Source organism: Tachyglossus aculeatus, chromosome 11, assembly GCF_015852505.1.
Source record: "Tachyglossus aculeatus isolate mTacAcu1 chromosome 11, mTacAcu1.pri, whole genome shotgun sequence".
NCBI classification, from domain to species: Eukaryota; Metazoa; Chordata; class Mammalia; order Monotremata; family Tachyglossidae; genus Tachyglossus; species Tachyglossus aculeatus.
In genome coordinates this window covers 21638538-21653249 of record NC_052076.1, presented here as the reverse complement: position 1 = coordinate 21653249, position 14712 = coordinate 21638538, and the positions used below count along the sequence as shown (strand labels likewise).

The 14712-nt window shown below is 48.8% G+C and overlaps 1 protein-coding gene across 8 annotated transcripts in view; it reads right to left on the bottom strand.

The window, feature by feature from the left end:
• MAPT (microtubule associated protein tau) overlaps positions 1–14712 on the bottom strand; it is an 83456-nt gene that overhangs the window by 37095 nt on the left and 31649 nt on the right. For 5 of the 8 annotated variants that reach the window (XM_038754508.1, XM_038754509.1, XM_038754510.1 and 2 more), the window contains exons 2-3: positions 7816–8031; positions 349–435 (exon numbers count right to left, since the gene is read on the bottom strand). In XM_038754508.1, coding sequence (XP_038610436.1) covers positions 349–435; positions 7816–8014 — 286 coding nt within the window. In that variant the 5' untranslated portion in view covers positions 8015–8031. The remainder of the gene's footprint in view (positions 1–348; positions 436–7815; positions 8032–14712) is intronic. The other 3 variants (XM_038754512.1, XM_038754513.1, XM_038754514.1) reach the window with 3 other exon arrangements.

Here is a 14712-nt window from a genome sequence, read left to right as displayed (position 1 = left end):
GCCACAGTGTGATAAGCTGGAGTGAGACAGCGGTCTCTCCCATTGCCTTGAGTCTGGAGAGCAATGTCAGAACCTGAGGCTGGTGGAAAATTCCAAACCCAGAGGCAAAGGGACAGGTTCCAGAATTAGAGGCCCAGGCCGAAAGAGGTTGGGTGCCAGGACTGACAGCAGCCGTGGACTTGGGGCCTGTTAATAGCCCAACCAATCAGATCCCAAATCTTGGTTTGGCCAAAACGAAAGGCATCTCCTGGCCTGGAAAGGTGGGGTTCTGTCGGCTGAGGCCATTCTGGAAGCGTGCAGGGGTGGGGGGGGCAGATCCTGATAGCAGCGACAGGAGGAAGAGCCCACCTTCTGTAGTTGGCGTGCTCTTAGCCTCAGAGGCCTCAGAGCCCGGCTCATCTGATCCATCCTCGGTAGGGCTCTGATGGGCAAACCCTGGAACATATACAATGCCTGAGAAATGGCCCTGGCTCACTGCCCCAGGCCAGGTATGCCTCCTTCTCCTCATTGGGAATGGGTGCGGCGCCCCAGCAGAGCTGGGCCAGGAAGAGAAAAGAAGAGCGTGAGGCATGGGGAGACTGGGCCAGACCCCTGGCCCCACAGCAGCCCAAGGAAATGGGGAAATTCAGTGGACTGGGGGAACAGTGGCCCTGCTGAATGAACCCTGTTCTGAGGTCTGACCAGTTGTGGCGGCTGGACCAGGGCCGGTGTTGGATGGGCCAGGCAACAGACAGTGCAGGACTCAAACAGAGGCTGGGAGAGGGAGGCCAAGAGATAGACAATACTCCTGCCTCAGGCAGCTGGCATATTCATCGGTGAGACGGTGCCCCCCAAACTGCCTATCCTGTCCTGAAAAGACCCCCAAGTATCTCAGGACAAGAGGACCCCAAGGCAGCCAGTCAGTAACAAAACTGCTTTTTCCGACGCACCCCATCCTCCGGCCTCCCAGAAATCAAATTGTTCTCAAAGAGCGACGTGATGCACTTGACTGCTGCCCTGTGGCGTGACAAGCCAGGTTTCTCAGCTGCCCCTCCCAACCATGGCCCACTCCCAGACAGAGGGTTTTGGGCTCAGGCCCCCTCTTCGGGACACCCAGCAGTTGGACAACCTCAGGCACTGGGAAATGGCTCTTCTCTGGCACACTCCTCCCCATGCTATCCCCTGTTGCCCCAGGTAGAGGGGAAGAGAGAGACCTCTCCCTCCCAAAACCATGCAGGGCAGGGAGCCACAGGCCTCCCAGAATGGTGCATCTAGTGCTCTGGGGGCTTTGAACAGGGTTGCATGCTTCTTCCTGGGGAGTTGGGGTTCAGCATCCCCCACTGGAGTGTGAATTTTTCTGACGGCTGAATTTCCTCCAACTTCCTCCAGTCAAGAAGTGGGGAGCAGGGGAGAGCAGAGAGAGAAGTTTGCCTTCAGAAACAAAATCTCTACCTGAGCCTTTATCCGGGATTGCTTTAACTGACAATAAACATGTTTTGAGATGCTTCCTGAATGAGCAGGGCAGGTTTAAAGTGCTCATGATCATTCATGCTGAGGATGGCACGGCCTACCTGACATTGTGAGGAGTTGATGTCAAGAGACTCTCTTCTCCTCAGCCTTCTCCACCTCCTCTTCCTCAGCCTCCTACATTGCCTCCATCTCCTGGTTCTACTCTTTCTTCTCCTCCTCCTCCTCCTCTTCGCCCTCCACCTCCTCCTCCTTCATTTCCAACACCTAGTTCTACTCTTTCTTCTCCTCCTCGTCCTCTTCCTCCTCATTCTTCTCCTCCACCTCCTCATTCTCCTCTTCCTTTTTTTTAATGGCACGTGTTAAGCACTGAACTACTTGTTAGGGAAGATAATCAGATTGGGCACAGTCCATGTCCCACGTGGGACTCACAGCCTTAATCCCCATTGTTAAAATGAGGTAACTGAGGCAAAGAGAAGTGAAGTGACTTGTGCGAGGTCACACAGAAGAGAAGTGGCGAAGCCAGGATTAGAACCCAGATCCCCGACTCCCAAGCCCTTACTCTTTCCACTAGGCCATGCTGCTTCCTCCTCCTCTTCTTTCTTCTCCTCTTTTTAGTTTGTGAGCCCCAAATGGGCAGAGGCTGTGTTTAATTCTCATCTGTGTATTTTCCCATCAGTGCTTAGCCCAATGCTCAGAACACAGTAAATGCTTAGTACATACTACTACTACTATTACTACTGCTACTAGTCTTTCTCCTTTTCCTTCTTTTTTCCTCCTCCTCCTCTTTCTAGGTTGTGAGATCCACGAGAGAGAGACCGTCTAATTCCCAGCTATGTATTTCCCCCACTGCTTAGCACAGTGCTCTGAATACAGTAAGGGCTTAATGAATACTATTCCTCCTCCTCCTCTTCCTCCAACTCCTCCTCTTTCTCCTCCTCTTCAATATGCAATATTTATTGGGTGCTCAGTGTGTGAGAACAGTACTAAGCACTTGGAAGGGTACAACAGTAGACCTTACAGTCTAGTTTACAATCTGCTCCTTCATGCCTTCAACACTTCTGCTCTTGGGTTCGGTGTCCCTCTAAATGGCTGTGGATGTGGTTGGGATGCAGGTTCCTGGTGGGTTTAGGGTTGAGGGATATGGCTCTGAGAGAGCAGGAATCAGATCCTGCTCTGGAACTGGCAGAGAATGAAGGGAAGAGGGGCAGGGCGGGTTGTTGGTGCCTGGCCTAGGCAGAGCTCTCTCTTGGAGACCTGTTCTAATTAATCTCTCGTTTCCCCAACCTACCTCCCCACGTACTTCCATTTCAGCACTCCTCAGTCACCTTTAGCAGACCACTGCTTTCTCCATCTTCAAAGCCCTCCTGAGATTACACCTCCTGTCTTTCCCATCACTGCAGACAACAACACTCTCTTCCCTATTTCATTCATTCAGTCATTCAATCATATTTATTGAGTGCACATGTAACCTTATCATTACCTTCAACTCATCTCTCTCATTCTACCCAGATAGTCAAACTATCACCAAATCCCGTTGGTTCCACTTTCATAACATCTGTAGAATCTGCCCTCTCTGCTCCATCTGAACTGCTACTATGCACATCCAAGTACTTATCCTATCTCGCCTTGGTTACTGCATCAGCCTCCTTGCTGACCTCCCTGCCTCCCGTCTCTACCTGCTCCAGTCCAACCTTCACCCTGATGCCTGGTACATTTTTCTGAAAAAACATTCAGTCCATGTCTCTCTGCTCCTCAAGAATGTTGCCTATCCACCTCCACATCAAACAGAAACTCCTTACCGTAGGCTTCAAAGCACTCAACCATCTTGCCCCCGCCTACTTTACCTCACTGATGTCCTACTACAGTAAGTCCAATACTTTGTTCCTCTAGCACCACTTATTCACTGTGCCCCAACTTCATTTATCTTGCTACTGACCCCTTGTCCACATCCTCCCTCTGGTCTGGAACTCCCTTCCCCTCCATATATGACATACCACCACTCTTCCCTCATTCAGAGCCTTGGTAAAATCACATCAACTCCAAGAAGTCTTTCATTTCCCCTACTCCCTCTTCCTTCTGCATTGCCTATGTACTTGGATTTGTGACCTTTAAGCACTTGATATTCACCACCCCGTCCCCGCCCCCACCAGCCCCACAGCACTCTTGTCTACACCTGTAATTTATTTATTTATATTACAGAAGGAGTGTAAGATCCTTTTTATTTATTTATATTACAGAAGGAGTGTAAGATCCTTTTGGGCAGGGATTGTGTCAACCAACTCTGTTGTACTGTACTCTCCATACAGTGCTTTGCACACAGTAAAAGCACTCAATAAATACTCTTGAAGCTCTCTTCCTCCCTTCAAGGCCCTACTGAGAGCTCACCTTCTCCAGAAGGCCTTGCCAGACTGAACCCCTTCCTTCCTCTCCCCATCGTCCCCCTCTCCATCCCCCGCATCTTACCTCCTTCCCTTCCCCACAGCACCTGTATCTATGTAAATATGTTTGTACATATTTATTACTCTATTTATTTATTTATTTTACTTGTACATATCTATTCTATTTATTTTATTTTGTTAGTATGTTTGGTTTTTTTCTCTGTCTCCCCCTTTTAGACTGTGAGCCCACTGTTGGGTAGGGACTGTCTCTATATGTTGCCAACTTGTACTTCCCAAGCGCTTAGTACAGTGCTCTGCACACAGTAAGCGCTCAATAAATACGATTGATTGATTGATTGATTGATCTTCTCCAAGAGGCCTTCACTGATTAATCTCATCTCCCTACTCTATCTCCCTTCCTACAGCCACTTTAGCACCTTCAAGTAACCTTTGCCCTAGGGTACTCACTCCTGTTCCCACAGCAGTATTAATATAAACACATCTTGACACTTCCTTCTTCCTGCAGCTTAATTCAGCATCTGTCACCCCTGTTAGATTGAAAGCTTCTCAAGGGCAGGGATCATGTCTATTAACTCTACTGTACTCTCCCAAGTACTTAGTACAGTGTTCTATGCAGTGCTCAATAAATACTGTTGAAGGATCAGTGGCAATCAGCAGGTAGGGGCCTCCTTATACCCTGCTTTGGCTGCTGCTCTACAAGGCCCCCTTGTCCAGGGCTGGGTTAAGATTTGGATTCTGTTTGGAGGTTCTAAAACAAAAGAAACAAGATGCCCAACACAATAATACTAAAAAATTCTGAGAAAGCAGCATGGCCTAGTTCAAGCCTGGGAGTTGGGAGACCTGGGTTCTAGTCCTGATCTGCTACTTGTTTGCTGGATAAGCTTCAGCAAGTCACTTAACCTCTCTGCACCTCAGTTTTCCCATCAGTAAAAATGGGATAAAATAATAGTCATCCTTCCTCCATTTTAGACTATGAGCCATATGTAGGGTGAGTCCCCAATCTCATTATCTTCTTTCTATCCCAGCATCTAGCAGAGTGTTTGAGACAAAGTACTTTTTAATAATAACAGTAAAAAAATTAATAGTAATAAAATTAACAATAATAACAACAACTGGTATTGCTGTAATTATTATCAGAAATAATTTGCTCTGGCCTCCAGAAACCATTCTCCAGTGTGATGAGTTCTATGAAAATCCTTTTTTTCACAAAGGAATCCTAGTGGAAAGAACACGGGCCTGGAAGTCGGAGGACCTGGATTCTAATCCCCGCATTGCCATGTACCTGATGTGTGACCCTAGGCAAGTCACTTAACTTCTCTGTGCCTCAGTTCCCTCATCTGCAAAATGGGGACTCAATACCTGTTCTCCCTCCTATTAAGACTATGAGCACCATGGGGGACCTGATTATATCTACCACAGCGCTTAGTACAGTGCTTGGCATATACTAAACACTTAACCAATACCTTGTCCCCAAGTTATTGCCAACTACTTGTCTTTTCTTCAGCTCATGAAATGGCAAGGGATATCTCCCTTTTGAACGGCATTCCATCTCCCTGAAGGTAAGGCCTCACTGCATAAATGGTCAGCTCAGAAGGATCCATTTCAGTCTCTTCCAGAATGAGAAGCAACCTGGCCTAGTGAGAAACAGTGTGGCCTAATGCATAGAGCATGGGCCTGGGAGTCAGAGGACCTGGGTTTTAATCCCGGTTCTGCCACCTGTCTGCTGTGTGACCTTGACCAAGTCACTTCTCTTCTCTGTGACTCAGTTACCTCATCTGTAAAATGGGGATTAAGACTGTGAGCCCCAGGTGAGACAGGGATTGTGTCCAACCCAATTTGCTTGTATCCACCCCAGCGCTTAGTACAGTGCCTGATGCACAGTAAGTGCTTAACAAATACCATCATCATCATCATCATCAACTCCTAGCTCTAGGCCCCTTAGCCACTGCCCAAGATGGCCCAGTGACAGTTGTTCCCAGTGGTGGTTGGCAGAGTTGAACCCACCTGGCTCCCACCTCTTCCTGGTCTTACCAGCCAAGGGGGGAAGGCAGAAGATGAAGGAATCTGGGACTCTAGAGGGAAGCAGAGTGGCCTGTGGAAAGAGCTTGAGCATGGGAGTCAGAAGGACCTGGGTTCTAGTCCTGGCTCTGCCACTTATCTTCTGTGTGGCCTTGGACAAGTCGTTTAATTTCTCTGGGCCTCAGTTTCCTCATCTGCAAAATGAGGATTAAGACCGTGCGTCCCAGATAGGACATGGACTGTGTTCAACCTGATTAGCTCGTATCCATTCCAGCACTTTGTACAGTGTCTGGCACACAGTAAGTGCTTAACAAATACCATTACAAAAAAAATGGCAATGGAAGGTAAACTCTAACCCCTTCAACTGCTACTAGAGAAATCTAGTAGGAAAATCCTGTAAATTCCTCGTTGTTCGGGGCTAGGTCAGGGGCAGCTCCTGAAGGGTTTTCTGGAAAGACCTTTCTCTCCTGAGCCATTCTACTCACTGAGCCTCATGCTCGGTTCTCCTTCCTCCAACTCCCGGTCCACCTTTCCTCCTCCCTGCAATTCCCTCCCACTGCAAATTCACCAGCCCACGACTCTCCTTACCTCCAAGGCCTGATAATGATAACAATAATAATAATAATCATGGCATTTCTTAAGCGCTTACAATGTGCAAAGCACTGTTCTAAGCGCTGGGGGGGATACAAGCTAATCAGGTTGTCCCACATGGGGATCACAGTCTTAATCCCCATTTTACATGAGGTAACTGAGGCTTAGAGAAGTGACTTGCCCAAAGTCACAGAGCTGACAATTGGCGGAGGTGGAATTTGAACCCATGACCTCTGACTTCAAAGCCTGTGCTACCTACTCTGGGAAACCTTCCCCGATGAATTTCTCACCCCAGATCATGTGCCTCTCTTCACTTTGGCACCTCTGCACTTGTTCACGTACCCACTGAGGCACTGTACCATATAAGCACTGACCCATCCATCATCCACGTACCCATCTCTCCATCCTCTTCTTCCTCCTGACTGTAATTTATTTTAATGCCCATCTCCCCTGCGAGACTGAGGACTGGGATCGTGTCCACTAACCTCTGTTGTACTCTCCTCGGCCATCAGTAGAGTGCTGCATACACAGTAGTTTGTGAGCTCCCGAAGGGCAAGGATTGTGTCTGACTCTATTGTAATCTCCCCAGTGCTCAATACAGTGCTTGCACACTCTGGACTGTAAGCTCCTTAGTGGCAGGGATTGAGCCTGCTGACTCTAATTGTTCTCTCCCCAGTGCTGATTACACTTTTCCTTGAGGAAAAGAACTGTTCCTTCCAACTCTGTTGTATTTTTCCAAATGCTCAGTATACTGCTCTGCACATAGTAGGCACATAGGGTTGATAGACTGATTAATTGATTGACTGACTGAATGACTGAGGTGAGTAGAAAGGCTGTGGGAAAAGCTGCCACCATTCCACATCAGGAGGGAACAAAACACATCTGACCATAAGCGAGGCCTCAGGACAAGCCAAACTAGTCCAAAAACACTCATCTCCCACATGAGAGAGGAAGTTCCTTGTGGGCAGGGGATGTATCCCTGGCTTGTTTTGTGCTCCTCAAGCCTTCAGTATTGCACACCTTCCCCAGGGGCACCCCATGAACACTACCACTCCTAGTGGTAAGACTCACACTGATCACTCCTGTTCATGACCCATCCACCTCAAAGCAAACCGGCTGCTAGCCCAGGCCTGGGCCTGTGGGGCCACCAGAATGGAAGCCATCTCCCTGGGGGCTCTGGGGTCCTAGAAGCAGGTCGGGTCCTCTCTGGGGCTGAGGGGTTGAGTCTCTCATGGATGCATCACGTCACCCTCCTGGCGGGGGGGGGGGGGGGGGGGGCCGGTTCCTATTCCTCCTGCCCTAAGATCTTGCACCCTGCGGACAGAAGCCGATTTCCCGCCTTCCTCCCGAGACTGACCTTTCAAGCCTGGTACTCCCGCTGAGTGGGGCAGCTGTGTGGGCAACCGAAGGCCTGCGGCCTGCTCACCATCCTGAAGCAGGGTGTAGCCAGTCTGCAGGTCCTTCCTATCTCCGGATGGGTGGGACTCCCCCAAGAGGCTCTTCTGGCTCGCGGCACGGTCTTCCAGCAGCTCCAAGTCCTGGCGCTGTTCAGCCATCCTTCCTCAAGTGTTACCTAGAGGACAGAATCGAAGGCCAGACATTACCTGGATCCAAGGACCAGATGGAGTGGGGGCCTGGATGGAAGCAAAATGGCCTGTCTGCCCTGGCGGCCTCTCCATTCCCCAGTCTGGTCTCCCTCAAAGCAAGGTGTGCCCTTCTGCCCCCAATCTTGTCCAACTCACAGACCGCTAGGATAAGAATCCTGAGCTCTCCCATGCAGGCCCTCACTCTCCCTGCCCCTGCCCAGTTGGTACATTGAAATAACCCTGCTTGACTCCCGGATTCAATAATAATTCTAAAAGTTGGTATTTGTTAAGCACTTACTATTTGCTAAGGACTGTACTAAGTGCTGGAATAAAAAGATACAAGACAATCAAACTGGACAGGGTCCCTGACCCACAAGGGATTCTCAGTGTAGGTGGGAGGGAAAAAAAGTACTGAATCCCCATTTTGCAGATGAGGAAACCGAGGCATGGAGAAGTGATGTGGCCAAGGTCACAGGGCAGGCCAGCAGCAGAGCCGGGATTCAAACCTGGGTCCTCTGATTCCCAGGCCCAGACTCTTACCATAAGGCCATCCTGCTTCTCTAGTTGTTTCTGAAACACTAAACAGCACCAGACCCAGAACAGCTTCACCGGAACTCAACTTGATAGTTTTCCTTCACATTTCCCCTCATCTCCACTTCTCTCTGCTTCCCCCAAGATGGTGGGGCCAGGGAAGGACACCAAATGTGATTAAATGGAAGAAAAAGATGACGCAGTGGATTTGGGACTCTCTACCAGGGGAAGACAAAGCTGAAGGCTGACTCAGTAATTGACTTAAGTCTCTCTAGGATTTTATGAGACAATTGCTGAATTTCAGTTCCCTGGGGAATGATTAGTCTGGCTGGGCCCCCGGCACCTCTGTATGGCCAAGGTGCTGGGTTCTAGTCCCAGCTCTGCCACTTGTCTGGTGAGTGACCTTGGGCAAGCCACATACTCTCCCTGGGCCTCAGTCTCCTCATCTGTCAAATGGTGTTAAAATATCTGTTCTCCCTCCTGCTTAGGCTGCCAACCGCATGTGTGATACAGACTGTGTCCAACCTGATGGGACTCTGCAGCTTCCCCAGTGTCCCGCAAATGGTAAGCACTTAATAAACTCCACAATTATTATTGATAATAATAATAATAAGCCTTTCCGATGAAGAAGTAGCATGGCCTACTGGACACAACATGCACCTGGGAGTCAGAAGGATCTGAGTTTTAATCCCAGCTCCTTAACTTGTCTGCTGTGTGATCTTGCGCAAGTCATTTCACTTCTCTGTGCCTCAGTTACCTCATCTTGGTAAAATTCATTCATTCAATCATATTTACTGAGCGCTTACTGTGTGCAGAGCACTGTACTAAGCACTTGGGTAGTACAAATCGGCAACATATAGAGACGGTCCCTACCCAACAGTGGGCTCACAGTCTAGAAGGGGGAGACAGAGAACAAAACAAAACATATTAACAAAATAAAATAAATAGAATATGTACAAGTAAAATAAATAAATAAATAAATAGAGTAATAAATACGTACAAACATATATACATCTATACAGGTGTTGTGGGGAAGGGAAGGAGGTAAGGCGGGGGGGATGGAGAGGGGGAGGAAGGGGAGAGGAAGGAGGGAGCTTAGTCTGGGAAGGCCTCCTGGAGGAAGTGAGCTCTCAGTAGGGCCTTGAAGGGAGGAAGAGAGCTAGCTTGGCGGATGTGGGGAGGGAGGGCATTTCAGGCCAGGAGGATGACGTGGGCTGGGGGTCGACGGTGGGACAGGCGAGAACGAGGCACGGTGAGGAGGTTAGTGGCAGAGGAGCGGAGGGTGAGGGCTGGGCTGTAGAAGGAGAGAAGGGAGGTGAGGTAGGAGGGGGCGAGGTGATGGAGAGCCTTGACGCCAAGGGTGAGGAGTTTCTGCCTGATGCGTAGGTTGATTGGTAGCCACTGGAGCTATTTGAGAAGGGGAGTAACATGACCAGAGCGTTTCTGGACAAAGACAATCCGGGCAGCGGCGTGAAGTATGGATTGAAGTGGGGAGAGACAGGAGGATGGGAGATTGGAGAGGAGGCTGATACAGTAGTCCAGATGGGATAGGATAAGAGCTTGAACGAGCAGGGTAGCGGTTTGGATGGAGAGGAAAGGGCGGATCTTGGCAATGTTGCGGAGGTGAGACCGGCAGGTTTTGGTGACAGCTTGGATGTGAAGGGTGAACGAGAGAGCGGAGTTGAGGATGACACCAAGATTGCAGGCTTGTGAGCCGGGAGGATGGTAGTGTCAACAACAGTGATGGGAAAGTCAGGGAGAGGGCAGGGTTTGGGAGGGAAGACAAGGAGTTCAGTCTTGGACATGTTGAGTGCTCACAGTCTTAATCCCCACTTTTCAGATGAGGTAACTGAAGTACAGAGAAGTTAAGTGACTTGCCCAAGGTCCCACAGCAGGCAAGTGTAGAGCTGGAATTAGAATCCAGGTCCTTCTGACTCCCAGCTCCATGCTCTATATCAACTAGGCCATGCTACTTCTTGAACATTCAGGTTCAGGGCATACTACAATTGCTGATAAAGAGCAGCAGCAGGACTATGCTCCCGGGGTCAGGCTGGCCCCAAGGCCCAGGCTGAGTTTGAGGCTGGTGGGGAGGGGGCAGTCCAGAAGGAGGGGCTGGGGCGGGCAGGAACCCCAGCCCATGACAGAAAAGAAATTCTGATGGGCCCTGCCTTGGTTTTGAGCTGCTGGACAGAGACAGGCCTTTGGTGGGGTTTTCTGGGGCCTCTTTTGTCTTGGGTGAAAACACCTAATAGCGGAATAGTAATAGTAATAGTGGGAAGAACCAGCACAACGCAGGTACCTTCCCCAGCCCCCCACCCCTAGCACTCCCCCTCCCCACCTTCCACAGTGGGGTCTGGGGAACTGGTGCTATACTTCCCAAGCTGCACCTTTCTGTAATAATTATGGTACTTGTTAAGCACTTACTATGTGCCAAGCACTGTTCTAAGCGCTGGGATAGAGATGTGGGGGAGGTTCTCCTATCTGTAATTTATTTTAGTGTTGGTCTCCCACCACCTAGGGAGTGGACAGGAGTCTTCTAGATTATAAGCTCCTTGTGGGCAGGGAATGTGTTTACCAACTCTGTTATATCGTCTTCTCTCAAACAAGAGAGGCAGCAAGGCAAAGTGGATAGAGCCCAGGCCTGGGAATCAGGAGGACCTGGGTTCTAATTCTGGCTCTGCCACTTGTCTGCTGGGTGACTTTGGGCAAGTCACTTCACTTCTGGGATTCAGAAGCACCTGAGAGAGGTGACATTTTTCATTGAGTATGCTAAGACAAATGGCACTGACACTTGTGAATCAAAATTTTGGGAATGATTCAAAGTGAAAACAGAAATAGTATTTCTCTGAAAACACAAGTGGGAGGCATGAATCAAACAGGGCTAAAAAGAATTCTCACTGCACACAGCTGAGGTGCTCCAAATATTATGAGGGCTCTATCTATCAATCAATCAATCTATCAATAGCATTTATTGAGCACCTACTGGGAGCAATGAACTATAATAATCAATTAATCAGTCAATGGTATTTATCGAATGCTTACTTTTTTATGATATTTGTTAAGTGCTTACTATGTGCCAAGCACTGGGGTAGATACAAGCCAATCAGGTTGCACATAGTCCATGCTCCCACTTGGAGCTCACAGTCTTAATCCCCACTGTACTACTCGCTCTCCAAATCATTTAGTAAAGTGTGCTGCACACAGTAAGTGTTCAATCAATACCACTGATTGATTCCAAGTCATTATAAACCCATCAACCATCTTTAGCACTTACAGACTTACCTACACTCACATCCCAGCATCTCTGTATGTGCATGTAGTCAACTGAACAATCAATGATCTTTATTACGCCGTAAATACTGATATGCCTGTCTACCCCATTAGAATGTCAGTTGGCTGTGGGCAGGGAAACTGACTACCAACTCTGCTGTACTCATCCATGCACTTAATATAGTGTTCTGTACACAGTAAGAAAAGAAGCTGTTAGGTCTAGTGGATTGAGCACGAGCCTGGGAGTCAGAAGGAACTGAGTTCTAATCCCAGCTCTGCCACGTGTATGTTGTATGTCCTTGGGCAAATCACTTAACTTCTGTGCTTCAGTTACTGCATCTGTAAAAGGGGGATTAAGACTTAGCCCTAATGGGACATGGACTGTGTCCAACCTGATAAGCTTGTATCTACTCCAGAGCTTAGTACAGTACTTGACACAGAATAAGTGCTTAACAGATACCACAAGAAAACCCACCACTGACTGACTGATTGATTGACTGATTATTCCAACCCAGCTTGGAATGTCGAGTCTGCCCTGCCACGAGTCTGCCTGGCTATGAGTCTGCCCGGATGGATCTCCCCTTTCAGAGGCAACAGTCTTCCCACTCTGCCCGGGACGTGGAGGCCCCTTGCTTGCCTTCTCTGGCTCCCTGGGCCAGAACCAGCCCTTGGCCCTGCAACAACCTACCTTCGTTCATCAGGGAATTTCCACTCCCCAGCCCAGGTATGGGAGTTGTGGTGCAAGAGGCAGAGAGTTTTGGAGACCCCTTGTGAGGCATCCTGTGGGGGGGCAAAACTACCCACAGCTGCCAGCCCCTGTTCCCCTCAGTGTTTGGTTGGGGGCCTATCTCCACTCTCCCAGCCATCACCTCCCAGAAACCTCCCTCCTCACTGCTGCCCCTGCCCTGTGCAGGACCGCTCCTCCACTCAGAAGCTTCGGCCAATTCCCCTCATGCCTGACCATGGGGCAGAGCCCCAGGTTGTAGCAAGAGATCTCTCCAATTCCAGGAGGGTCTGGCCCAGACTGGGTTCTCTGGACAGCAAACCTGAGGACTGGTTTAGGCCAACACCAACCACAACCCTTTTGAAAACGTGCCCTGGACCAATTTCTTCCTTCTCCACTCTGGAACAAGCCCAGCTGGGGTCTCTTGTTACATTCACGACTGTTGACTAAAGCCAATGATCTGATTCTCAGTGGTGTTTGTTAAGTGCTATGTGCCAAGCAATGTATTAAACCCCGGCTTGATTCAGTATAATCAGATGGGACACAGTCCCTTTCCCACACGGGGCTCACAGTCTAAGGGGGAAGAAGGAAAGATAATGGCAGATGAGAAAACTGAGGCAAGATGAAATGAAATGATTTGCCCAAGGTCACATAGCAGGCAGGTGGCAGAGCCAGGATTAGAACCCAGGTGCTCTGGCTCTCAGGCCCAGGCTGCTTCTCTATTATTATGATTATTTCCTGACAGAACCCTACAGTCAAGCTCTTTACCCCATTTGGGTGGTCTACAATCACACTCCACTCATGAAAAACAAAATAATAGCATTTAGATTCTAATCCCGGTTCTGCCCTTGTCTGCTGGGTGACTTTGAGCATGTCACTTAACTTCTCTGTGCCTCAGTTACCTCATCTGTAAACCGGGGATTACTACTGTGAGCCCCATGTGGGATGTGGACTATGTCCAACAAGATTATCTTGTAATAAGTGATTAAAAAACATCATTAAATAAAAAAGTGTTTCTCTTCATTTCAGCTCATTCTGAATCCACTGATTTCCAGTCACTGAGACAACAGATTGCTGGGGAGGCACAGAAACACATACATATCGCCCCTCCCAGTAGACAATGTCTTCTTAATTACAATTTTCAACACAGAAGGAACCCCTTTGCCATGAGTCACTTGAAAAGGTAACACATCTTGCAGTGGCTTTGGAGTTAGTCTTGGGGTTGACCAATCTCACCCTTCACCTTGGGTCAGACCCTGGAAGGCTGAGGTCAGTCTAAGGGGAAAGACAGACCAAAAATATTTACAGACAATAAACATTCAAAGCTCTCCTGAAAGCCCCTTCCAACTCCATTCCCCAACTAATTTCCAGCATTCCAGGTCACATAAACCCGGCAGTCATCTTTACCATTTAGGGGTCCATTTACATTCCCCCTCAGCACTTAGAATGGAAGCTTCTTGTGTTCAGGGAATGGGTCACTTGCTGGTTTTTTTACTTTTCTGAGCACTCAGTACAGTGCACCATCCCCTGGTGGGTGCTCAATAAATACCATTACTCCTATTTAATAGCATTCTCTGCCTCTCTGGGTTGTCTTCTCCTTCTCTTCTCCCTCTCACAGAAATGGGAAGCAGCATGGCCAATCAGAAGCAGCGTGGCCTAGTGTATAGAACATGGGCTTGGGACTCAGAAGGACCTTGGTTGTAATCCCAGCTCTGCCACTTGTCTGCTGTGCGTCTTTGGATATGTCACTGAACTTCTCTGGGCCTCAGTTACCTCATCTGTAAAATGGGGATTAAGACTGTGAGCCCCATATGGGACATGGACTGTGTCCAACTTGATTAACATATATCTATCTGAGTGCTCAGTACAATGCCTGGCACAAAGTAAGTACTTAATAAATATTAAAAAAGAGAAACAGGAGCATTCTTCACTTCTCTTCTCCCTCCTTCTCCTCCTCCTAACCCTTATCCTCTTCCACCTCTTCCCTGACCTGACACAGGCCGGCTCTGACTTCTGGAGTCCATGAGGGTTCGGGGAGAGGAATTGAATTTGCCTCAGGGGACACCAGGTGATTTCTTTAGCTGTTACCTAGAAATGGCATCATCAGCCCCGAGGTCCCAAAATAAAATAGCCTTGGCCATCT